Raw genomic sequence first — 25965 nt, 5'->3', positions numbered from 1 at the left:
CCTACCCTGAAAGCCTCTTCAATGCTGTACCTTTTCCTTAAAAATGTGAATGTTAGTTTTATTTTCCTAGTTACTTCAGGCATTTACACCACAGAAGTCTCTGATGTCTGGGGATTTCAGAACAACTGCTAACAACTAGTAACTGTTATGGCTTCTGAATGGGACACTATACAAGCCCCTGATATCTGGCCAGGAGATTAAGGAGAAGAAAGAAAGAAGCTGAAGGACGGCTAGAAGACAAAACTTGCAGGGGACGCTGTGTAAGCTTTTGACATGCTGCCGAGGAGTACAAAAGGGGAAGGACAAAAAAAAAGAAAAAAAAAAAGAGAGGAAGACTACGAGCCTTCAGCATGAAAGACCCCCAGAGGGACCACCGGAGACTGATGTGCATGCTCCAGTAGGAGGGTTTGGATCCCGGAAGCTAATTATAATAACCCGTTTTTTTCAGAAGTAGTAATGAATATGTATTAGCCTAGGAGCATAAAAATCAGCTGCTTGATGTAACTGGTGTGCGTCTAGGTGGAGCGGAGACTCCCGACGCACCCAGCGCTGTTTGCTTACCTCTATTCTTTTAATAAATTTTAAACTTTGATTAAAATCCTATTTTGGGACTGAGCGATTTATAACAATAGGAAAAGATCAGGACCTCTTTATTAGGCTGACTGCTTATATTAATATAGAACAAAAAAAGTAGTCTTTTTTTTTTTAAAGGAATTACAATAAGAATTTTTAATAAACAATTCCAGGTTTCTTGGAAAAAGGTTACTATATATTGTTATACACTACACTATTTATCTGTACAGGCAAAGGGTGCTTATTTTAATACTACAAATAATATGATTAGATTACAAAAACAGAAGCTAGACAATAAAGCTCTTTATAGAGTTTATACAGATATAATTACAAGCACAAGATATACATTTTTCATATTCTCACGGGAGCTCTGCAACCCACTGGAAAGCTGGGTGGTTTATTTCCTTCCTTCTAAATAAAAAGTTCTGGGTTTCACTGCCACACTCCTGTTCGCTGCGGGTTATCACCAATACGCTCAAAAAACATGAAATCCTAAGAAGAAAACAAAAGGCAAACAAAAATAGTATTTTTAAAATCTCGTTCTTAGTTTGTGGTTATTTTGCAAGATATTCAAAGCACCTTCCCCTCAGAAACTTTGGATGATGAGAAGCAGCTGGGGGTACCCCTCTCCAGCCCCTATCCCTGGGTGTCATGTAGAGGTAAAAGGATATCCACAGAGAGAGAAAGAAGTGGTGAAAGCTGCAGATGGAAACTATTCAGGAACTATGTAGATGGAAACTAGATGGAAACTAAAATTATCACTAACATAAATTATACTTCCTTAGGATTTCCATCCTGTCTTCCTTCAGCCTGACTCAGTCTCTTCAATTTTACCTCAAGCTGGAATCTATCATAATTGCCATTATCTTTAGTTTACAGGAGAGGAAGGGGAAAAGCACATTTTCTGTGCCCGGAGTCCTCATTCGTACTCACTACTCTTCACGTACATCATAGCACCTGAACACACACAGCTAAAGAAAACCTGGTTCATGAGCTGGGCTGTAAAAACTGGTGAGAATTTTCCAAACGCACATGCTGTGTATGTACCTTTCTTCTCCCTCGTGAGCCCTGCCAACATGGAAACAGTGCACTTTTGAAGTGATCTGTTCTGGCTTTGATTGAGTCTCTTGGCTATTGCTGATCTGCACTTTTCTGGTCTCACCATCCACATAAACATGCCTGTCTCTAAAGAGTCTGTAAAGCAGTCTTCCTTTTATAGGATTTCTCAATTCTAACACATATGAAGCTCTTCTTAAATACAGTTAGCGCTTCATGTAGTCTAAAATAAGCTTATTATCTGAAATACTTCTTTGTTGCACTCCCTCCAGGGTTAGCTTTACGCACAAGAAGTCCACAACAAACCCTCACTCACTTTGAGAAGCTCAGAGTCAAACTCTACCAAGCACAGTTTGAATGCTCAGACGAAGAAGTCAGTTCATATTCAAGGATTAGTGAACTACGGACTTACGATAAGAAAGCAAGCGCCAATCATGACTGCTTTAATTTTTACATCAAGGTCCATTGGGAATGCAACTCCAAAGTTATCTGCATCTGTAAACGCTTCTTTCAAAAATCCAGTCCACTGCTTAGAAATCTTCCCAATGGTAGAAATCTCATCCAAAGTCTTCACCTAGTTTAATAAACAAATTAAAAAAAACAGCAACAATTCTATCATTTACAATATTCCCAAATTATTTTCATTATAGATCTAATTGAAAGCTTTAAATTGTGTTACTTAAATTAATGCAGTCACTGAATGCAGCCATTTGTATAGAATAACAACCCTCACTATCAGAAAGTCATTAATTAAGACATCTAATTCTAAATCTGACTGCAATGTTCAATGTTTTAACAGTACTGGAGGACAGCTACTGCATGCAAGCACGCACACATTCCATTGGGAATGTTGTCTTTTAGCCAAGAGAGTGAATTAGTTTCTCCTCCCATACCTCAGGAATGGCTCAAGTGAAAAATCAAACAAATTACATTCTCCTGTTCCAAAGCAGAGGTTAACACTTTTCCTGAAATTGTACCCTGTGTTCTGAATCGCGTGAAAGACTAATCCCCAAAATAAAATCATACTAAATTTGGTTTAGCAGTGAACCACAACATCCCTTTAAACAATGCAGTAGACTAGTGTCTACTAGTTAATCTGTATGAAAATACTGATGCATCAATACATTATTTTTAAACGGAAGTTGTAATTCTTCACTCATTCTAGTTAAAGTTTCAGCTATAAATAATGTCCATTTACTTGTTACTGAATTATTATTACATGATTGAATGAGTGGTTGCAGAAGGTCATTTTAATAAACAGCTGATACAACAGAAAATAACTTTTTTGTTGTTAGGAACTAACGTAATGGATTCAAAAGATTTTGCTTTAAATATATCCATTACAAATCCATCTGATTCCTTGTGTGCAATCACAAGGAATCAGATCACTGATGATTGGCCTTAAGATGCCATTTCTGGAAATTTAGCTGGCTTACTTAGAATGATCTAGAGAAGTGAATTTATTGTATTAGCATTAAAATATTATGTTCTCCTTACTTAATACATACAGCTGACTGATAGTAAGTGAAGCAACAAACTATTGTCAAACTATCTGAAAGAAGATATACACAAACGATTTTTGCATTGCATACCTCAAAATTAACATCCTCACAACAGCTGCAGACAACACACGGGCCACTAATTTTCAGTACATCCATTCTTCTCTCATCTTGAATAGTGAACTTGGGTAGGCAGGGATGCCAGTTCTGGACAACGTAACCAACTGGTGTTCCTGGAGGTGCTTGAATTTCTATCTTCACAGGAGAAAGAAACCCCTCATGTGAAGCAGTTCATGCTTTGATATGTTTGTTAGACAAAAACCCACACTAATGTGCAAACCAAGCACAATTTATTTTTCCACAACAATCCAGCTTTCCAATGAAGCTGCATTGTTTTAAGAAAACTACAGAACCGCAAATCCAAATGCAACTTCTGCCCTCACTGAAAGCAGAAGCATACTCCTAAGGTTATGGAACATACAAGCTATATGTCTGCAGTGGAAAGATTTAATTCTAGCAAAGAAAATACTCTGGACATCCTGAAAGCATTCAGTGAATACCTCGCAGAAAGCAGCTACTACAAACTCATTAGCAAAAGCTCTGAGTAGACTCAGATTTGAGGCCTCAGAAGTTGCAACATCCCATAATTATTAACATGAAAAACAAAATCATCCCATATACTGAGGGAACAACTCACCTCCTGTAAGCAGCAGGGGAAACAACATGACGAACACCTCAGGGGTCTCTGCAGTGTTATCACCTCACGACCCAGATTGTCCATAACCCGTATGGTGAAAGGTCGTGATGGCCCACAGCAGTTCCTTGTACAGCAGTCAGTGTCCTCTACCGCAAAGTATATCCTTTGCCCCAACGTATTCTTGATTTCATATTTGTTGTTTGATTCAAATCCAAGGAAAACTGAAAAATAGTAAGGAATTAACAGTTTTATTAGGTGTGTCTGTGTGAAAAACAGTAAGAAAAGCCACCATGCTACTTCTACACTACTGTTTGGGAAGGTCTCATTTGGAGTCTGTCAGAGGCAGCTACTGGCAAAGGGCCCTCAAGCAGGCCAGCCCCACAGAGAAGTTCAGTGAGAACAAGCCATCATGAACACGGCAACATAGAAAGAGCACAGAAATGTCCATCAGCTCCCCTCCCCCCAGACATGGGCACCCACTGCCAGAGTGAGCACTGCCACTCTAAGTCACGCAGCATGGAAGGTTCCTAGGGAAGAGCTGAAGGTGTGAAAATTAGGAAGAATTTTAAGTTTAGTGGTGAAGCAAGAAAAGGGATCCAGAGGGCATGAATATGTTCAGAATGAGAAAGCCACGAAAAGGCCTCACAGTCAAGATTTAAAGCAGCACAAATAGAAAATAGCAAGAATTAGGGCTGAAATTTTGATTAATTTCTCCAACAAATAGAATTACCCTTGAAATATTATGGAAAGCAAAAGCAGCAGCATTAGGTGTCCGTTGAGATGGAAGGTCCATTTCATTTATTCTGTTTGAAATACACTGATAACACAACTTTGATATTCTTAAAGTGAACAGAATGACAGGAGCAGAAGGAAAGTAGTTCAATAAACTAGAAGAGCAAGACTGCCTGGAAATGGAATTGGAGCAGCATGCCAGCCCAATGAATTAGATGGGGCAAGAGGAGACATAAAAAGATCTTTAAGTAGTGAAGAGAGGAAAGCTGCAATCATGAATGAATGGCATGGGAGATTAGTGATTTCAGCTACAGCTGGTTACAAAGATTACTCAACAGATACACAGCATTGCTGTGTATCTTTTAAGCTACAGAACCAGTTTAAAAATCTTTTTCTACCCTCCTGTTTTCTTCTTCCCTCCTCTCCTCCACAAGTTCTGTGGGAATTAAGACAGATAAGAGGCAGGAAAGAGAGAGGGAGCAATCCATGAAAGGATCTATTTTAAACAAGTAGCATCAAAGAAAGTCTAAACTTCAGAGTTTTGGGGACTCTTAGATTTAAATATTTTCTCTGTGATAAACACTTTTCACTTACTCTCAAGAAGTTCGGTTTGCTGATGAATTAATATCTGGTCAATCTGTTCATGGTTGAAAAATGAAACAGAATAAACAGTTAATATGAGAAATCTAGTTTTAAGAAGCATTGTTGTTTTTTTCAGAATGCAGATTTATGGAGCAATACATTGCCTGGAGACTGATCATCTACTAGCAAAGCTGTGGACATGGTTCACGTCCTCCCTGTCCTGTCCTTTGTCAGTAGAGCAGAACAGCGTTTCAGAGCACCACAGATGTTGGTGCTGTACCCAAGCTGGTCTGGTTACAAGCACACAGAATGAAGGTGCCTGTGTTCCTTTCAGGACGTAGTGTATCTCAGCATTGCTACAGAGGCTAACAAATCCTTGAACACCACACATCCCAGATAGCTACGTCAGGAATTTGTACAAAGAGAAGCAGGAGTCACTAGCATGAAATTCAGAAATTTTAGAGCAGAAGCTCAGCTCTGAGTGAAACTCAGGAAGCTTTTTTTCCCCCCTTTAGAGCAATTTGAAAAACTGGCAATATATTGGTATTAAGTCCCAGTAATAAGACAAACCATGCTTTTACGGTACAAGAGTGTATCCTGCAACATGGGAGCAATTCTCATTTTGCTAATTAACATTCTCTAAGTTTGTGAAGCTTGACTAGTGTCTGAGAAAGCATTACACAGAAAAGTAAGCACCTCTAAGGTGCTAACGGTACCCACATTATACGTATCTGTTCTAAACACCTTGCCAAATCACATTACTTCTCATGAACAGCAGCTTTAGAAACAGGAAAGACGTATAATACATCCAAGCCCCCTGCCCTTCAGCATCTCACTTGGAAGGAGCACAGGTACCCTACAATGTACTCTGGCCGTAACAGGCACCTCCACATTCAAAAGTGCATTACTCACATTAAAAAAGGCCTTACTTAGCAGCCCAAAAGACAGATGCAACAAAGGCAGGTGTGTTCTTTAGCTTTCCCACAGATGTAGGCTGCTTCTCAGGTAACCACCTGTTCCCTGGGGAAGGAGGAAGGCCGCAGGTACCTGTGTGAGGTATTCCAGCCCGGGAGGGCAGTTGGGAGGAGGAGGAGGGATGGGCATCCAGATTGTCCCGTCCTTGGCAGTGGGCTGGTTCTGGATGGGTGGACCACCCAGACCAGGTGGGCCTCCCATAGGCTGTGCCTGGAAACCATAAGGCCCTGCTCCAGCACCACCTAAGCGTAAGGAGAGATACAGTTAGGAAACTTCGGTCTTGCTGCACCATGGATCTTCAAAAAGACTTGTTTACTTTTCTGAAGCATGAAGATCCTCAGACCCAAGGAATTCATGATGGACAGGGATGTTCTAATCCCTCCAGACAAAAACAAGTTAAATAAACAAATATGTTACTCTTGTATATAGTAGAAATTTTATTCACACAAAAATTAAAAAAGAAATAATCCTATTTATTTATAAGTAAAGATGACACAATGCATTACAATACAGGAAAAGTATTTGCTCAATTGACAACTTGTAAATACCAGAGGAATTTTAAGACAGAGTTTTCCTAGAATACACCTTCTACTTACATGGTAAGAAATGTCCTTTCTGCAAAATTCACCTCCAGCTTAAAACTAAATGAGTGGGATCCAAAACTAGTACATTCCCGCTTGTGAGTTTTGGGTGAGAATCCCCCGAATTCAACAACTTCCTCATACAGGAGGTGCACACCAAAGGAAAAAGCCCCAGGGCCTACCAGGGCCAAGGCAGCGCTTTCCAAGCCGCACTCCTGCAGCAGGCCCATCATGTAAACACCCAGCCCTGCAGATGGCTCCCGCAGCACGGAGCAGCCCTGGGCCCCTGCAGCTGGGTCAGCTGACGCTGCTGTTACTGGAAGTTATGAAACAGGAACTGTAAATTTTCCCTACCCAGTAGACCTTCAGTCAGATGCAGAGGAATTTTGTTTCTGTGTGCTTCCGAGTAAAATACAAGTAGGAACCACCACAAATACTTTTGTAGAGCTGTACAAATATAACTAATTTGAGATGCTGACTCATAGATTTACCTTTAGCACCAATGTTTCATACTACATTACAAAACATGGGCTATTACATGTGGAAGATGATGCTGTGGCCGTAAGTCAGGTGATGACAGTGGCTTAAAGCTTGTAGCCAGCAGGAACACTCAACTCCGGTGAGGAACCACGCTTATGAAACACTCCCTCGTACATCTGAGCACAGCCCTTGCACACACACTGACTACCATTGTGTAAGTGTATGTGCGCAATTCTTTGGAACAAAAATATGATCTCCTGACCTTTGTAGTAAAGGTAGCACATGCTCATTCTTTGCTGAAGTCTAGCGAACTTGCAGAACTCAGATTTCCTTGCTACAAGACACACAAGATTTAACTTATGTACAACACAGAAACCTAAGCCAAACATTTTGCACTTTATCCATAACATACGCGCTGAGAGCTTGATTGTTAGATATTGCTCATTGTGATTTGGTTCTTCAGAAGACAGATAGATGCCAGGACATGAGAAACTATTTACAAGTGCTTTGTTTTGAACATGGAACATAAGATAGAAAAAGTAGAAAGGAAATGAAAGTGTACGTGCAAAGTACAGCAAAAGGGTAGGAAAAAAGGAACGGGATCCACATGACCAGGAGAACTGTGAAAGGAAAACAATTATTCAGTTCTGGATTTCTGAAGAAAAATAAACTAATGTTTCAATTTAAAAAATCTCGTCAATAGCAAGAAGCTGTTACACATTAGTTGCTTTGCACCAGTGACACCTCCCTAACAAACTCCAACTGGTGACCTGTGAGGAAGAACATCCAGCATTTTAAACTTCCGCTACTTGCTCTGCTCAGCACACACTAACACCAAGGAAAGAGTAAGACTTTCAGCAAAATAGAAGTTACCAGAAACTCTACAGAATTAATATCAGAAAAGTAAATCAAAGATGGTTGCTCTGGTGAAACTTCCTGCTCCCCATGCTTATGTCCTAACAAAATAGCAGATCTGTAGCCAAGCAACCTACCTTGGAAATTCCCAGGTGCATACTGCAGGTTGCCATACGGGACCTGATTTCCCTGTGCATAGCCAACATTTGCAAATCCAGGTGCTGATGCAGGGTTATGTGCTAGAAGAATGCAACACATATTTTGAGTATTGCTCATTTCCTCCTACACATAGGGGGAAAGATCCCCAAGCTGCCACCTTCTTCAAAGTAGATACATAAAAATTAAGCTATTTTCTGGATAGCAAAAACTATATAATAAGCTTATATTTTATGCAAAATATGTGTATTAAAGCAGAGTATGACTTAAAAGAGTTCTGGCCCTTAAAGTGCAGGAAAAAAGACAGGCATTACACTTGATGTCATACTATCACAGAACCATTTCAGCCTGGAAGGGATCTCTGGAAGTCACCTAAAGCCCAGCCAAGCAGGGTCAGCTCACTTGTTGTTTGGATCAGAAGGGCCTTGTTCATTTATATTCACAAGAAGGCTTTAACGCAAAGAACTAGCAGCAAACTGACAGGCTGTACTCCTGTACAGAACAGACTGGTTAATGAGCCATTCTTCACTACATAAAACATTTTCTCCCAAGTTCTTCTAGCCTGTAACATGCTAATTCGTCACCAGCTGACTCAGAGTTATGGATTAAGTAACAAGGTCAGCTTGTAAGAAGAAGTAGCCTGCATTTCAATATGATTAATTTATTTATTTTTTACTTAACCTCAGAAATTAAGATTTTAAAATGTAAGCTATATACTTTGTAAGTTATTCAATTTTAAAATTTAAATCATTCAAACATCTATCATAAGTTAGGCAAACTTATACCTAAGCTAATATTACTTGAACATCCCTGAAGAAACCCTATTATCTTTGATATGACAAAAGACGACATTTGGTTTATATTTTACTCACCTTCCATTGCCGTGGATCTGCTTATAACTGCTCTGCAAAACAAAATATACGTTTATTATTTTTGAATGAATTACTTTTGTGTGGTATTATGCAGTTTTAAATTAGTGATCAAAGATATTTGCATGTCTAAATTATATGGGACAGATGAATTTTAAATACAAGCTAAAATAACTTTAAATATCTCAGTTTCCTTCTAGGTTAAGCCTCTACCGCAAATTAATCTGAATTATCTTTGCCTGCTGCATTCATGCTTTGTGTATCCTGAAATCATCCTCAACTCAGCAGAAAGCATCAGGATGTACAGTTATTTCACTGGACTGCAGGACTACATTGTGCAACTACCCAAAATCACTCATATGAACAAATGGAACAGTAATTTCAGGGCAACTGGTTTCATTACTGATGTGGACTACAAAACCTGCTTAGGTAAAACCTGAAGCAGCTGTGACACCTGCCACCTACTCAGCTGATGCTATTCCACTTTTGAAGCAGTACTACCAAGTATCACATATGATTTATTTATTTATTTTTGTCTCCACACATAATAAGAGGTGGGCTTGCACAGGCAAATGGGTATCCACAGCAGAATGCCAGGAGGAAAAGGGCCAGCTGTTTGTCTTTTTCTTTCTACTCTTCCAGGGTCTCTAGAGTTTAAAAAAAAAAAAAAAAAAAAAAAAAAAAAAAAAAAAAAAAAAAAAACAGTAAAACCTAGTAATACATTTTGTCTGCTACAGTTCATCCAATTATTTCAGTCCAGCAAACATGCTCATCCAATGCAGGGAGTTAAACTGAAACTGAAAAGAGTTCCTTCATGCTTCTGACTCCCACAGCAAAAGCTGTATCCAAGAGGATGAATGGTTGTGGGATGATATGGCACCCAGCTCACTTGCCAGCTTACACACATCCTCGTCATTTAATAATTAGTTTTAAAAGTGTTCTTTTTTAATATACTTTTTCTTCTGTACTAGCATACCTTACTAACAAAAATATCACACTGTTACATGTATTTTGATTCTAGTCTCGTATGAATAACGTTTAAAAAAAATAGTAATATGAAATTATTTGATATTATGCATCTTATCTATAAAGGAAAAAAAAACTGAAAAAACACATTCAAAGTATGTAACTTAAACCTTGTTCTTGCTGTTGATAATCTAGTATGGCACGTTTAATTTACATTCATATTAAAATATGGTGACAAAACTTCTGGCTTTTAGGAATACGCAAATTCAAGATGATTTAAAAAATTGTTATTTTAACTAGCAAAAGATCAGTTTATCAGTTTACGCTGTGAGACGTTCCATGTACTTGAATTTCAGTGAAACATGAAGAATTACAACTGAACCCTTTCATAAATGACAAATAGGGACAGAATCGTGAGTTATTTTACAGCCATACATACATTCCTTTGTGCAATATATGATTCAGAAAAGGTTGAAATGTGCTCTACAGATAGCAAAGCAATAAAGATTTTACAGAGCTCAATCCCCATTTCATCTAACAAGATGCTAAAGAGATATTTTTTTAATAGCATGATCTTTTCTTCTATTGCTTTTTATCAACTCCTACAGCTTTTGATTCAGCCTCCAAGATTAACACAACACTGTCAGTCATACCTTCCTTTTCATCCAACTAGTTTAAAAAGATTGTGAAACAAACAAACAAACAAAAAAACGAAGTACCAAAGGAACAAAAATTCGTTTTTCTCTGCTATTATATTACACAACTTATTGTTCAGCAACCTTCTTACATACAGGGAAATTCCCAACTAGTGAAGAAAATGTAGCAACAGGCAAAAGGCAATTGCTCCATTGAAAAAAATGTCTTGGTTCCTAGCTGCCTCAGTTACACTGAGCAATGTAAGATCTGTGATTCAAAGTCTACATCTTCATTTTGGTTTAATAAAGAGCTTTACATACTGTTGTGTGGTACTAGCTCTAGTAGCAGTTTTTAAATAAATATAGGCAGCAACCACTGAAACATATTTACTGAGCAGAGAAAAGTAAAAGTACTTTGCTAATACAAGAGAAGGAAGAATGCTAATTCTTTGTAATGGAGATAAAATTCCACAGACTTAAAAGAAAGTTACAGCAAATACTCATCACCAAATTTTTTGGTTTATACCAATATACCAACAAAAACAGTAGCTGCATGAATCCCTTGTGCTGTGCTGGCCACATGCAGCAACCTGCATTCAGGACATAAATCCAGAGCAAGATCCACTGCAGGCAGTAGCCTGGCTCATGTCCCAGCAGCAGGAACTGTGTATCTTTGCATACATTTCCTGAAAAGCCTAAAGGCCTGAAGGAACCTGGTGGTCCAAATGACCTTTAAGCCTTCCCAACCTAACATGCTATGATTATAAGGGTCCTTCAAATGCCATGGTACCACGTGAGGCACCCGTTGCCCACACACATCCCTGTGGGAAGGCAGGCAATGAGAGGACCTGGCTGGGGCTATTCTGGGCCAGGGTTAGGGAAGGGAACACATGCCAGGAAAAGCCTCACCACTCTGTTCAAGCTTTGTCCTGTTTTGGCTAAGATTCCCATAGTAACTCATAGCTCTGGCCTCACAGGAGATATAAATATCCTCCCCCTGCCAGAGGAGTTATGTTTATTGGTTCAGCTTTATCCAGGCAAAAGCAGAAGCCACCTCCCTGGCAGGAAGCAAGTAGCAGGAAAACCAAGAGCACTTCTTACAAAGCAGCTGCCCCAGTAGCAGCCCTTAGGAAATGCCATCCCTGGACCACCTGGCTGCCAGTCGCCCCTCCCAGAACAGCCAGCACCGCCACCTTAGTGTCAAAAGCGAGTGACAGGGCCCAGCTACCCCACAAACAGACCGCTCCTTCGGGGGCCCACAGCAGTGCACTGCCGGGACACCAGCCCCAAGCCCCACACGTGCCTCAGCACTTGCAAGATGAAGGGGCACAGGAGGCCTCGCTCTCGATACCTCGAGCGCTGTGCCATCTAGGTCAGTGCCGTCCATCCTCGTCCACACCCTTGGGGAGCTCCCAGGCTCTTCCCTCTGCTCTCAGAGCTCACACTAAAGTGCTGCAACAGCCCAAAGGCAGCACACACCCAACCTTCCTTTTCTGCAGTGTTACTCTAACAGGCACAGAAGCAGCCTTCAGCTGCACCCGCATGCGGAGCACAGCGGCTTTCCCTCCCCAGGAGGTCTCATCCCAAGTACCTAAGGGTCAGCCAAAACCTTCTAGAAAAGCAACTAAGGAAATGAAGGTTCTGAACAAAATTGGAATAAAACAGTCCCAGTTCAGAGAACAACAAAAAGGGAACAGCCTGAGACTGTTTGTTCCTTTTCAATAGACAGCAGAACACCCATGGTTCATTTTCTGGTCTTAAGAACTGCATCGCACAGCTTCTCATTTTCCAAATCTCACTTATCCTGATGAATGCCTGTAGCTAGGCTGCAACTAATTTAGAGATATCTCAATTCACTTAAACTGCAGAGCTTCTGCTTTTTATCTGGAAAATAATACAGGCTTCATTCATGACCACCACTTTCATTTCTTACCCTGCTGCGTAAGATACTGCCATGAGCACACTAACACAAGCCCCCAAGTGACATCATGCACAGCGTCACTTAAATACCAAAACAGGCCCTTTCTGAGAAGGTTTAGGATTTGAAAAACAGAATGCTGAATACCCGTAAAGCACACGTTAGTTCACCCTAAGTAGCTCCGTGGTACTTTTTTGATCACCACATTCGACTAACCATACCCTGGATTTAACTCCCAACTCCAGAAACACAGCTTGCTTAAAAAAAATCATCCGGGTGATGGAATTAAAAGCTGTTTCCCGTTCAAGTTACCGGAACAGCCCGTCCGGAAGGCAGGGCGCAGCGAGCATCCTGGCCCTCGCGGACCCCAATCCTAAGGGCCGGCGGCGCCAGCACCGGGGCAGAGCCGTGCCGAGCCGAGCCCCCGCGACCACCGCCAGAGCCGTGCCTGCCACCCGCAGCTCGCCCAAGCGGCCATCAGCAAGACCGAAACCCCCTCCCCATAATTTGGGAGCAGGAGGGGTGCTTCGCCACGTCTAACAACTAGCTACCGCAAAAGAGAAACATTTTGTCACTCATTGCGCAATCCCCGAATAGCCAAACGTGCCCCCCCCCCGACCATTCCCGCCCCTATGGCAAAAGCCCACGAACCTTACAGGAGCCCCTAGAACAAACCCCACGCGGTGGGCACACGCTCACCTCCCCAGCAGAGCCCACCCGCTCCCGCACCAGTCCCTGCTCCCCTCCTCGTCGCCGCGCCGCGGCGCAGCACCCGACCCTGCTCGGCCCTACCCGGCCCCCCGCAGCGGGGCGGGAGCGGGCGGGGAGCGCCACCGCCTCCGGGGCGGGCAGGGGCGGAGAGGGAGTGGGGCCTGGCCGCGGTGTCGCGTTCGTGCGTCACGGGCAGCCCCCGCCTGGCCTCGGCGCTCTGCTGGCGGCGGATCGGAACGGCAAATGTTTACAGAAGTGAAGCGCCGCTGTAGTTCCAGATTTTCTTGCGAAGGCAGAAATTTAAGGTGGCAGCAGCTCTCCGGACTTAACTCAAACAACACGTGCTCTGAAATTAAGGAGGCTTGGCTCTCCGGCCCTGCCCTTGTAGGTGTTGGCTTTTACATGCGGATCGAATGCTTACTGACAGTCAGCTACAAGCCTAAAAAGCGTCTCCTAGGCTTCCCACGGTGTTAACAAGATCACGTCCTGCCAACGCATTTGCCAGTAATACCTAAATACTCAGCAAAGACAGCTGATGTCTCGTAAATACACATCACAATGGGGAAAAAAAAAAAAAAAACACGAACACACTTGAATAGTGCCTACCCTGAAAACTATTTCTGAAAGGTTTCCTGAAAATATATGATATATATATATATAGGTTTTGTTTGTATTTTATTTTATTTGTATTTATTTATTTATTTATTTATTTCTATTTTATTTATGATTACCTTGCCGTTGGTTCATTCTAATGCCTGACAATACTGTAGTACTTACCAATAGAATGGCACTAGTTGGAGAAATAATGGATGGTGCCGTGGATTCATAATGCTTGAGGAAATGCCGTTGTTAAGTCTGAAATGGTCCAAAGTTTATAAAAAGTCTCTTGTCTCTTTTTAAAGCAGTTTTATTTCAAAAACGTTTACCTCTGGATAGCTTACCCAAAAATGAGTCTTACAAAGAGGCAGCTTCATGATGCAGACTCCAGATGCAGAACATGATTGCGAGAAATATGGTAAGGAAAGGGGGCCCGTATTATATTAGGCCAAGAAAGACAGAGAACACTTTAACTTCAAAACTGCCTGTATACGAACAGATTTTGTGGGTGGACCAAAATTTACTGTACTTTCCTGTTTCCATGTAAAGTCTGTGGAGCCACACAGACTTTGTGGTTAATAGCCCATCAGTGATGAAGGAGAGCTGGTCCCTCATGTAAGAGCACCTGGAGTTTGGGACCCAAAGGCCTACCATACTATATATGTGTGTATATATATTATATATAATTTTTATATTTTATATATTATATATTATAATTTATATATATATTATATATTATAAAAGTCTTTTATACATGTTATCTATATAAATATTTCATCAAAAGTGTCCCATTTGTTGGTGGATCAGGTCAGACTGAGACAGGGAAGTGTTAAATCCTTCACTTACAGCTCAGCTTTTTACTGGAAAAGCTGCATTATCACCAAACATATTACAAGTATTTTCAGGGTAAAGATTATTAAAAGATGCAGTGAACATAAATGTCACCTAGATAAACCATAGATATATTTAAGTGAAATGCCTGATTTTATAAGGGTCATTGTAGATTTACGCAATGCTTATCAACAATAATCACGTTATATTTCAGTGTTACAGATAAACTTGTAAAACATATTGCAGAGGATCAGCTTGCAGAGACATTTCTTTACATGCCATTTAGGATTTACATGGAAGTCCTATTGTTTACAAATGTGTAGTCTGTTTTTACTGTAATGGATTGTTATTTACATATTAATGACATCTTACTATTTAAATTCCATTTTTTTTCTAACATGTTACAGAGAATAACAAAATATTTTCCTAAGCTTTTAATCTAATACTGAAATATCCTACTAGTTACTTTAATGTTTTTGATTCCCAGGTCATTTGATGAACATTATAAATTTAAATTGAACTTTTTTTTTAATATTATTTGTCGTGGTTTAACCCGGCCGGCAGCTAAACACCACGCAGCCGTTCGCTCACCCTCCCCCCTCCCTCTCTGGGAAAGTGAATGGAAATGGAAAGTGAAGCCCGTGAGTTGAGATAAAGACAGTTTAATAAGACAGGAAAATAATAATAACAAAATAATAATAACAATAATAATAATACAATGGTGATAATAGGAAAGTAATAATAATATGTACAAACAAGTGATGCACAATGCAATTGCTCACCACCCGCTGACCGATGCCCAGCCTAACCCTGAGCAGTCTGGCCCCCTCCCCCCAGCTAGCCACCCCTATATATTGTTTAGCATGACGTCAGATGGTATGGAATACCCCTTTGGCTAGTTTGGGTCACCTGTCCTGGGTCTGTCCCCTCCCAGCTCTTACTGCACCCCCAGCCTGCCTGTTGGCAGGACAGAGTGAAAGGCTGAGATGTCCTTGGCTTGGTATAAGCACTGCGCTGCAACAATTAAAACATCGGGGTGTTATCGGCACTCTTCTCATCCTAAGCCAAAACACAGCATTCCACCAGCTACTAGGAAGAAAATTAATTCTGTTCTAACTGAAACCAGGTCATTATTTTAAAAAAAGTATTAGGGACTTTTAGGATCTTCTAAACTGTTTTTATTGTTGAAAGTCATTTGGGAGACTGGGTATTATTACATGTATAGTGTGTACAGGTGGAGGTAAAAAATAATGAGATAATAAAAATAATAATAAAAACCACTCCTACAAAACATAGCTGTCAAAAAAGTTAGAAAAAAATATATCAGGCTGAGAAAGCATATTGCTTACTTAATTTCTTGAATGCCTGGAAGCAATCTTGTTATCATCAAGTGAAATAGTGGAAGACCTTTAACTGAAATACAAAGTATTTCACTTAATGAAATCCCAGTCTTCTCAGATTAGTTTTCACACAGTTTTGAAACAACAGACATTTCCTCTTAGTGACTGTTAGCTTTACACAAAATTTCTGTGTAGAGACCTTTACTCACAGATAATTCAGTTAAAAAATACTTAATATGTATCAACAAGTAGAAGGTGCTTTAAATTCCAGTCTTTTTATCTGAATCATAGTTTTTGTAATATGATTCAAAAGCATTTTTTGCAGTGTGTGAAGATACAAGCCAAGGCATTAAGGTGGCTATGGAGCAGTTGGCAGCTAGGCCTCAAGTACAGCAACATGAGGTTGCTCAGCCTGCACATCTCCATTCCAAGCCACCATCTTGTCTCTGGGCCTCTTGAGAGAGTCTGAACCTCCCCTTCGTGACAGAGGGCGTTATGGCGCTCCTGGAGAGGATTTTTGGTTTTGGTTCATCCAAGAGGGATCCAGTCCGTGCTGCTCCAGTGGTGTGACCTGAGACAGCTGTGCTATGCACACCATGGTGTGGCTTGCTACAAAAACAGTGCTGATGGAGCTGCTCAGTCTCCCTGATACCATCAGAGCTGGCCCAGGATTTCAATGCTAAGTATTTGAAAACTTGCATACATCTGGAAAAGTTGCAGGAACTTTTTCAGATTGCAGCAAAGTCAACCTTGTAGTTAAGTCAACCTTGTAGTAAAACTCTGCAGCAAGGAGCACTATCCATTTGGTGAGCAGCCCCCCTGCCTGTCCCAGCTCTGACTCCTTGAGCCAGAGCCCCACACATGAGCAGTGCCAGGGCAAGAAGCGCTTGTTCAGACTTCAGCCTCTGCCTGCAGTCATGCCAAGCCTCAAGAAGAGAGAGCTCTCACTCACATTACAGTGATGTTGATATTAAAGTGCGTGCTGTTTACAGAACCGCAGTACTTAAAGTTCACTTAAAAAAAAATACAAAACAAAATTTTTATCAAAATGCTTCAATAGCTCTGCTTCAACAGAAAAAGAAACACAACCCAAACCTAACAACATTTGCTCCTTCAAAGCCTTTCTTTTTCGCTGTCCTGGTTTCAACTGGGATTGCGCTAATTTGCTGTAGCTGATACAGTACTGTTTGGGATTTAGGGTGAAAATAATGTCAACAGCACCGATGTTTTAACTGCTACTTAGCAGTGCTTACACTATGTCAAGGACTTCTCATGCAGCCCTGCCAATGAGGAGGCTGGTGCACCATGAGTTGGGAGGGGACAGAATCAGGGCAGCTGACCCAAGCTGGCCAATGTCCCACACCATGTGGCATCATGCTGGACAATAAAACAGTGTTGTGCATTTCTTGTGGTTTTGTTTGTTTAATTCTAGGTTTATTCCCTTTCTTATTAAATCGTCCTTATCTCAACCCACAAGTTCTCACACTTCTACCTTTTCACACTTCTACCTTTTTTCAGTGCTCTCCCCCATCCCTCTATGTGAGAGCGAGTGAATGGCTGTGTGGTGTTTATCCACCTGTCACAACATGCTCTCCCAGAGATAAAAGGCTGAAAGGACATTGTATAGCTGACTGTAATAAATAGATAAATAAATAAATTTACATTTTTCTATCTCCAAACGCAGAATATTTTCCCCCCACCCATCAAAGGTTTGAAGGATACATGGTTACATATATAAGTACAGGTGTTAACTCCAAGCTTTGTGTCCACATCAAAATGGCAATAAATGATATCTGAAAATATTTTACTTTGCTTATAAGGTACCACCTCAGAGGGAAAATAAACACCCATACACGTAATCCACAGTTATGGGAACAGAAGAAATAAAAACTGAAATGTTCAGGAAAAAAAGCACTTGGAGCAATTTGGCTCATGTTGATTGCAATGTTGGTGAACTCACCTTTCTCATCCTTTTCTATACAAGCATGTAATCCATGCTGGGGCTGCTGGTGTTCATGTATATCTCTGTAAATCAAGCTTTTCTTAATTTAAAACAGACAAATCTAATCACAATACTTTGTGCATTCGTATATCCCAAGACTGAGAATTAAATTTGAATCCCTACTAAAGAAAACAGAAATGAGTAAATGAAGGTCACTTTGAAGCATTATATACTCTACAGCCTCTCTCTTCTATCTCCCAAAATATCTCCTACTTCCCCAAATATGGTCTTTATTTCAATATTCAACAAAAAATTCTAGTCACACACCAAATTTCACTTAGACACTGGACATGTCAAGAATTTGGGGATTTTATTTTGCTGGTTTCCTCAGGCACATAAAAATCTAATCTGGAGCTGTCATTTTTCCACACATCTGCATTGAATCCACTAAGAGGATTAATACCAGATAACAAGATATAGGTTTTAAATATTTTGTAAGAAATAGGTATAGAAATAGGCTGACATGGTTGGAAAATGTGATAAACTAGTAGGGGTTTGTTCATTGTCCTTGAGAATTTAAAGGACTGGGCCATGAAAAGGGGGAAGCGATCCATGCATGTGTGTGTGAAGGTGTTCCAGAAGATGGGACAGAAGAAGAGTAAGCCTTCTGGTCCCATGGGTGGGGTAACGTCTGATGTTAGGTTACCCCAGGATTAATGATTAAAAATTGGCAGGATTCCCCTTTTAGTCGGGGAAGGAATAAAGTAAAAATGATACATTATTGTGTTGAAGTTTGGGGTGGTAAACAGATTCGAGGAGACCACCTTTACTGACCTGTATTTAGGTCTTTTGAAGATTGGGTTTGTCAGGTCTAAATATTTATGTAAACTCAAAGGAACCCTTTAGCCTGGAAGAAAGTGAGTATGCGCACCCCTGGATAAATTCAGATACGAGGACGCACCTATATCCTCTAAAAGAAAAAGGAGGGTGGGATAAAAAGAGAAAGGACTTAGAAGTCCCGACACCGCCCCCGCCCTATATTCCACCGCCCGCAACAACGGCTCCCGTCCTTAATAGACTCCCCGAATTAGCTAATCCAGGAGAATTGGAATCGGATCATGAAACACAGGGGCCGGTAACCAGAAGCAGGGCAAGAAATCAGAAATCTGCTTTAAGGGAGGGATTATATCCCCTACGAGAAACAGCGATGGGGGGACCCCAGTCAGGAATGGAATATGTGGCCATCCCCATTAACTCCGGGGATGTCCGAGATTTTAAGAAAAGGACAGGAGGAGGGTAAGCGAGCTTTAATGGCAACTGGCATGTTTGCAGCTGCTGAGGAATAATTCTAACTGGAATAATAACTGTACATTGTATATTGTATATATAAAAGCCTGGGCATTTTTGTTAAAGTATTCTTTTATACATATGTTAATATGTAAATATGTAAATATGTAAATATAAGAACTGCCATTGAGGTGTATGTCTAAGGGAACAAAATCTGCCCAGGCATATTATCGGCTCATCAGGTTTAGATGTCCTCAGTGTAATTGTCAACAGGCAGTTAATTTACAGTGGTCTGATTTTACTTGTGTATCTATATATTGTGGATTTTGGAGGGATTGGGATTGACTAGTAAAGAGCTTCTAGGAAAACAGTGGAATATTAACCACTGTAGATTACAATAGGAAAAGTTCAAAGCAAAGAAATCCCGAGGAAAAGCCCTCTAGGATGTATACTAACACATTGGAGGGACATAGTGAGGTGAGAGGGTACAGAAAGTAAAGAACTCTTATCAAATATTGTAATCAATGGTGGCCACTTTATAAACTAGAGGATGGAGCGGAGTGGCCCCTAAATGGAACTATTAATTATAACACCATATTACAGTCAATGTTGTTTTTGTGGAAAGAAGGAAAATGGGATGAAATATGGTATATTGATTGATATGTTGTTTCAGTATCTTGGAGGAAAAAGGTATGGCATTAAGTTGGACTCAGACTGAGCCTTTGGTGCTGGTACGGGCACCAAAAGTTAGAAAAGTACGGGCTGGAGAAAGATAAAGGAAGTGTTAAAAGGGTTGCTGAAGGTGTTAAAGGTGTGGCATGTAGTATTTAACAGAGCTGTTTGAAATTGAATGAGCAGGGAAAAGTGATGTAGGCATTATCTAAGTAACAGTCTAGAAGTTTTGGTATATTTGCATATTTGGTGTGGTGTTTGTTCAGTTTCCCAAGCATCGGGGAGGGGGGAACAGCCTGCTCCACCAGGGGCCTCTCCAGCGGCGGTAGGGGGGCTTCGGCTCCAGCGCCTGGAGCGCCTCCTCCCCCTCCTTCTGCACTGACTTCGGTGTCTGCGGGGAGGTTTCTCGCTCTCCCAACTGCTGTTGAGCAGCAGGTTTTTGTTTGTTTCTTTGTTTGTTTGTTTTCGTGGATGTGCTCTCACAGAGGCACGGACTGTATTGCTCATGGCTTGGCTCTGGGCAGCAGTGGGCCCCTTTGGGGCCAGATGAAATTGTCCCTTATCTGCCACGGGGAGGTTTCTGGGTTTTTCTCACGGGGGCTGCCACTGCAGTTTCCCACCCCCACACCTCTCACACACACCCTCCCCCCCCCGAACCTTGCCATCAAACCCAATACACTGGGGCAGCTAAGTCATTACTGACTTGTAAAGTATCAGGGATTAAATTAACTAATGAAACCCTAAATGTGATGGGGGTAGAAGGGACTGGGATAACAGTGCCACTTTTGGGGAATACCAAGCTGAGACCAGGAGATAAAATGATCACTGGGCAATTATTGTATGTATCCAAGGTGGATACTAACTTGTTGGGAAGGGATTTGATGATTAAATTGAGCATTCAAATAGTAAATTGTTAGACTGGAATAACAGTGTTATGAATGGAGTGCTCTCTGGCCCTGAGAGCAAACATACATGTATATTCACCTATGACTGGAAAGACCCTGAAATGAGGGCGGAAGCAACAATATAGGTGGACAATTTTACCTCAGGGGTTTACAGGGCCACCTATCTATTTGGGTAAATTCTAAAAAAGATTTTGGAGCAATTACAACCTCCCAAGAAGGTATTAATGTTACAAATATGTGGATCATTTTAAGGAAAATGGATACTCCCTGATGGGAGAGAAATGCTGAATAAAGTGATAATGAGGCAAATATTAACTGTTTTACATCAGAAGAGTCATTGGGAGGTGCAAGCAATGTGTGATGTTGTTCTAAGAAAGCATGTCTGTGTAGAAATATATACTTTAGGGAAGCACACATGCAGAGGATGTACTGTATGTCAAAGGGTAAATAAAAAGGTCTTCTATAACCTATCTAGAGGGGGACGGGAGCCAGGGCTTTGACCTTTCCAAAGTATACAGGTAGACTTTACTGAGTTATTTGTTTGTCCTAATTGACCACGTGACTGAATGGGTGTAAAGCTTTACTGCAAGGATTAAAGCAGGCCTTAGAGATTGAGTGGGATTTTCACAGCCCCTGGCACCCCTCCTCTTCTGGAAAGGTAGAGCGAATGAATGGTGAAATTAAGAAATAACTAACAAAACTTATGCTGGAAACTAAGGCTTCTTGGGTAAAATGCTTACCCCTTGCACTGTTAAACATATGGACGCAGCCCAGAACTGATGTAGGAATTTCTCCTTTTGAAATGCTATATGGTATGCCCTATGACTTGAAATTGCCACTTGATCACCCTCAATTCTAATTAAGACTTGGAAAGAGACTTTTTTAACACCACGATGGGGAAGGCCACTATGTTGTTTTGCTTACTACAGAAACAGTCATCCGGACTGCAGAGAAAGAATGGACACATGCCAGCCGTGTTAAAGGACCCATCTGTGATGAGAAGTGGGAGATCGCTCCAGGAAACAAAGACCTGAAGCTCACATTGCGATGACCTCGATAGGTACCGTGGGTTAAGGTAGAGGCTCTCCCCTGAAGAACACTACTGCTGCTGAGAAGAACTAAAACCTCGTAGTTGGCTGCAACCCAACTGATGAGTGAGGCAGAGGAGTGAGTAAGTGGGGAAAGAAATGGGCCTCCCTCAGCCATTCCTATCGGTATTTGGGGGTTCTCGCAGTGATTTCATCCTGCATAGCGACTCAACACCACCCCCACCAACCTTTTAAATGGACTTTAAGTCGATTCGAAGATCAACAGGTTATTGCAACCCAGATAACATCGGGGGGGGGGGGGGGGCAAGCTTTACTTCTACACTATGTCAGCTGATCTCGAGGTCCCGATGCTGGGAATATATGGGATTTTATTTCTGCCCAAGTTCTAACCTGGGAAGGGGGTACTGTAAATGCCTGAACGTGTATTATTGTGCATACCGGGGGCGTGAAACCAATGCTACAGACTGGACACTCGGGGCTGGTCGGGATAAATTCTTACAAGTGGGATATGGGCTGCAAGGTTGTAACCGACAATTGGATCCCTGTCACAGGTGGCGAGGGCATGGTATAGGGTATACAGGAACCTTCCACGGAAATAAAGAAATTTGCAAGGTTCTATATATAAATATAACAAACTCGGATGATACTAGCTGGGTACTAGGAAAAATGTCAGATTTTACGAACACGGAACAGATAGGGGAGGACTCATACTAATAAAGAAGGAAAAACCCGAGACTTCTAAGGTAGTCGGGCTTAATAAAGAGTTAATAGGGGAAGGTTTGGTTGTCCAGACTGTAAAGATACCTGGGACTGCCCAACCTACTACAGTGTTTTCTAATAAGTCGACAGAGTTATCCTTTCCCACACTGCTTCCAAGCATTGTGAAAAAAGAAAGGGGATCACCCGAGAGTAGTATGTGGAAAGTTATAAATGCTATTTTCCAGGTACTAAATCAAACTAATCCTGAGATAACTGAAGGGTGCTGGCTATGTGTAAGTGTTAAGCCCCCATATTATGAAGCTATAGGAGATATGGGGAGGTCTGAATATTCAAATGAGTCAAATCCTTCCAAGTGCAGTTGGGGTCAGGAAATCGGGATAACTTTGACTCAAGTTACGGGAAAAGGTAGATGTATCAGCACAGTTCCAAGAGATAAAAATGATCTGTGCCATGCCACTGAAAAAAATGTACCAAACACACAAATGGTTAATTCCTGCAAATAACACTAGGTGTGTATGTTCATCGTTGGGAGTCACTCCTTGCCTATGTTTAAAATTGTTTAACACATCTCATGATTTTTGTGTACAGGTGGTCATTATACCAAGGATTCTATACCACACTGAAGAGTATATGTATACCCATCACACAGTGGCTGAATACCATCTGGTAAAGAGGGAGCCTATTACGGCCGTCACCTTAGCCACTTTAATGGCCCTTGGGGCTGTAGGTGCAGGAACTGGAATTGCTTCCCTGATAAAACAAAGCCAGGAATTTACTTCTCTACTACGCATTGCCGTCGATGAGGATCTGGCCCGTATAGAGCAATCAATAACAGCTCTGGAAAAATCGGTTAGGTCATTATCCGAAGTGGTACTCCAAAACCACAGAGGGTTGGATTTGATTTTCTTACAACAAGGAGGACTGTGTGCAGCCCTACGTGAAGAATGTTGTATATATGCAGATCGTACTGGGGTGGTAAGAGATACAATGACTAAATTGCAGGAAGGATTAGAAAAACACAAAAGGGAAAATGAGGCTAGTCAGAATTGGTATGAATCCTGGTTTAATTACTCACCTTGGCTTACTACCCTGCTATCAACCATAGCGGGGCCCTTGTTGTTACTTATATTAACACTGACTTTTGGACCATGTATATTCAATCGAGTAATCGCAATTGTGAAAAGCCGATTAGAGGCAGCTCATCTTATGCTTGTGCGTGCTAAGTATGAATCTCTTGAGCAGGAGGAGGACGACGCAGAAACTTTGATGCTCAGCAAGCAAATATTGCAAAAATTCAATGAACAAAATATGTTAGAAAAAGAAAAAGGAGGGATTGTGATAAACTAGTAGGGGTTTGTTCATTGTCCTTGAGAATTTAAAGAATCTACTGAGGAGATAAGGTTTTACAACTCACGGCATTGTAACATGGGGACAAATGGGGAAGGGGGGTTGGGTAAACATCCTTGTTAAAACAAAGATTTTGTAAGATACCACCCACCCACCGCAAGACATCCTATTTTGCCCCCACCTGAACACAAGCACAACGCATGATCACCGGAGGAAGAATAACGACCCCCAACAACAGACTGCGCAGCCTCAGAACAAGTCTCGACAAATCGACAGCTCTCGACAAGTCGACAAGTCAAGTCTTGACATGCCAGAACTTGAATGCTATAAAACAGCGACACTGGAAAGGGGAAGTTGCATGCTGTTGCGGAGCGGAGACTCCCCAGCCGCCCAGCGCTGTTTTGCTTGTCTGCTTACTTGATTAATAAAATAATTTCAATAGACCAGTAAATTGTGTGGTCTAACTTACAACAGAAAATCATAAATCCATACTAGTGTATTATACTAGTATTCCTTTCTAATGGAAATGAAATAATTGCAATTAGCTCCGTTCAGCCCAGAAATTTAAATTCTATTGCCTAGCAAACATGGCTGTTCGATGTAGGTATGAACATTATTTCTTACATGATGATCTTTGTCTTGTCAAGGAGAGTAGAGTTAGCACTGTATCTCTTCCTCTCAGGCATTTTTCAGTAGTGTTATATATGGAGTAGTAATTCGTGTCGAGAAAATGGTTGATATTAATAAAGAAGGGGGAGATTTAGGAATGTGGCCATGGGGTTTGGAAAACCCCATGATTGAGATAACATTAGACTCTTAACGAAGAGGCCATCAGGAATGTAAAAGAGTTTAGAGGGAACAAAGAAGGGTGATTCAGGAGACTCCATGCAGTCTCCGGTTTCTTGTTCTCCAGCTGGTTCTCTTGTTCTCCAGCCGTTAAGGCATGGATGTTTCTGGGTGTTTGCTGTTGTTGTTACATTCAAAGTTGTTTGACCAATGAAAAGTTGTTTTGAAAAGAACTGCTGTGGAGAGCAGGGTATAAGAGGGGAGCCTGCCCTCAAGAAAAAAAAAAAAAAAGGCAGCACGATGAAGTTACATCAGTAAAGAAGCAGGAAAAAGAAGTGAAGAGGAACAGTCTGGGAGAATGGAGACCAGGACGGGAACAGGCACTTTGATCGCCTCATGAAGATAGGTTCGGCCAGACTCAGCAAGCCGCTCAGAGAAGCTCGTCGCTGGAAATAGGCGGCAATGGAGCTGGAGAGAAGCTCGAGCTGAGAGAAGCGGACCTGTGCACACAACTGCCTCTCGCTGGTAAGCAGTTGCGCATTATGGGGAATCTGTCCTTAGGAGCAAAGACTGTCCTGGTAACCTTACAGCTCATTCTCCTTATTAACAATTGGACAGTTTATGAGCCTGAAATATGGGACCAAACTGAGGTCAAGGTGTGGGACTCTGCAACTAAAAATGGCAAGGTTGCAGTGGGATTGCTCGGCACCTGGCGAGCAGTCTCTGAGGCCTTGAAGAGCCCTGTGGAGCCACAATCACAAACGTGTGGCTTGCCAGATATTGAGGGAGCAGCGGGCTCCTTTACTGATCTGACTGCTATGCCATGGGCCCCTCTGCTGCTGCAGCCATCGAAGGCCTTTGCTGTTACGCCCCCTGTTGACCTGAACGTGCCTTTTGACCCAGGCCTATTGGCCTTGAAAAGGAGACAACTTAAAGCAAGACATTGTTCAAAAGGAATGGAAAATGGAGCCTGTTAAGTTATGGAACTTAAAGGATTGTTTACTTGGTTACCTATCCTGATTGCATGTATGTATAGGCATACTCGGGTTATTATGTAAAGCAATGTTCTGTATACATGTATTTAGAATGTTTGATGTGAGTGTGTGCATGTTGGTGGAGCGTAGACTCCCCACACACCCAGCGCTGTTTACTTGCCTTTTATGCCTTTTATACATTTTATATCTTTTATACCTTTTAGAAATAT

General features: G+C 41.4%; 1 protein-coding gene across 1 annotated transcript; it reads right to left on the bottom strand.

The window, feature by feature from the left end:
- Positions 1 to 634: 634 nt before the first annotated feature.
- On the bottom strand, positions 635 to 13396 carry LOC309881230 (phospholipid scramblase 1-like). The gene is made up of 9 exons (XM_082766941.1): positions 13274 to 13396; positions 9059 to 9090; positions 8168 to 8269; positions 6187 to 6356; positions 5152 to 5194; positions 3826 to 4046; positions 3222 to 3383; positions 2042 to 2203; positions 635 to 1065 (listed from the first exon to the last, which is right to left on the bottom strand). Exons 2-9 carry the CDS (start codon positions 9063 to 9065, stop codon positions 1006 to 1008), a joined length of 927 nt encoding a protein of 308 aa, XP_082623067.1. The 5' UTR covers positions 9066 to 9090; positions 13274 to 13396; the 3' UTR covers positions 635 to 1005.
- Positions 13397 to 25965: the final 12569 nt, after the last annotated feature.

The sequence above is a fragment of the Aythya marila genome (assembly GCF_965140915.1).
Source record: "Aythya marila genome assembly, chromosome: 9".
NCBI classification, from domain to species: Eukaryota; Metazoa; Chordata; class Aves; order Anseriformes; family Anatidae; genus Aythya; species Aythya marila.
Note: the sequence above shows the minus strand (reverse complement) of the source record. Positions and strands in the feature narration are given on the sequence as shown.

Excerpts from the sequence above, each read along its gene's own strand:
- LOC309881230 (XM_082766941.1), bottom strand. Across the intron at positions 6,357-8,167 it reads TGCACCTGGGAATTTCCAAG|GTGGTGCTGGAGCAGGGCCT; the intron begins GTAGGTTGCTTG and ends CCTTACGCTTAG. Across the intron at positions 5,195-6,186 it reads GGCTGGAATACCTCACACAG|ATTGACCAGATATTAATTCA; the intron begins GTACCTGCGGCC and ends AACCATGAACAG.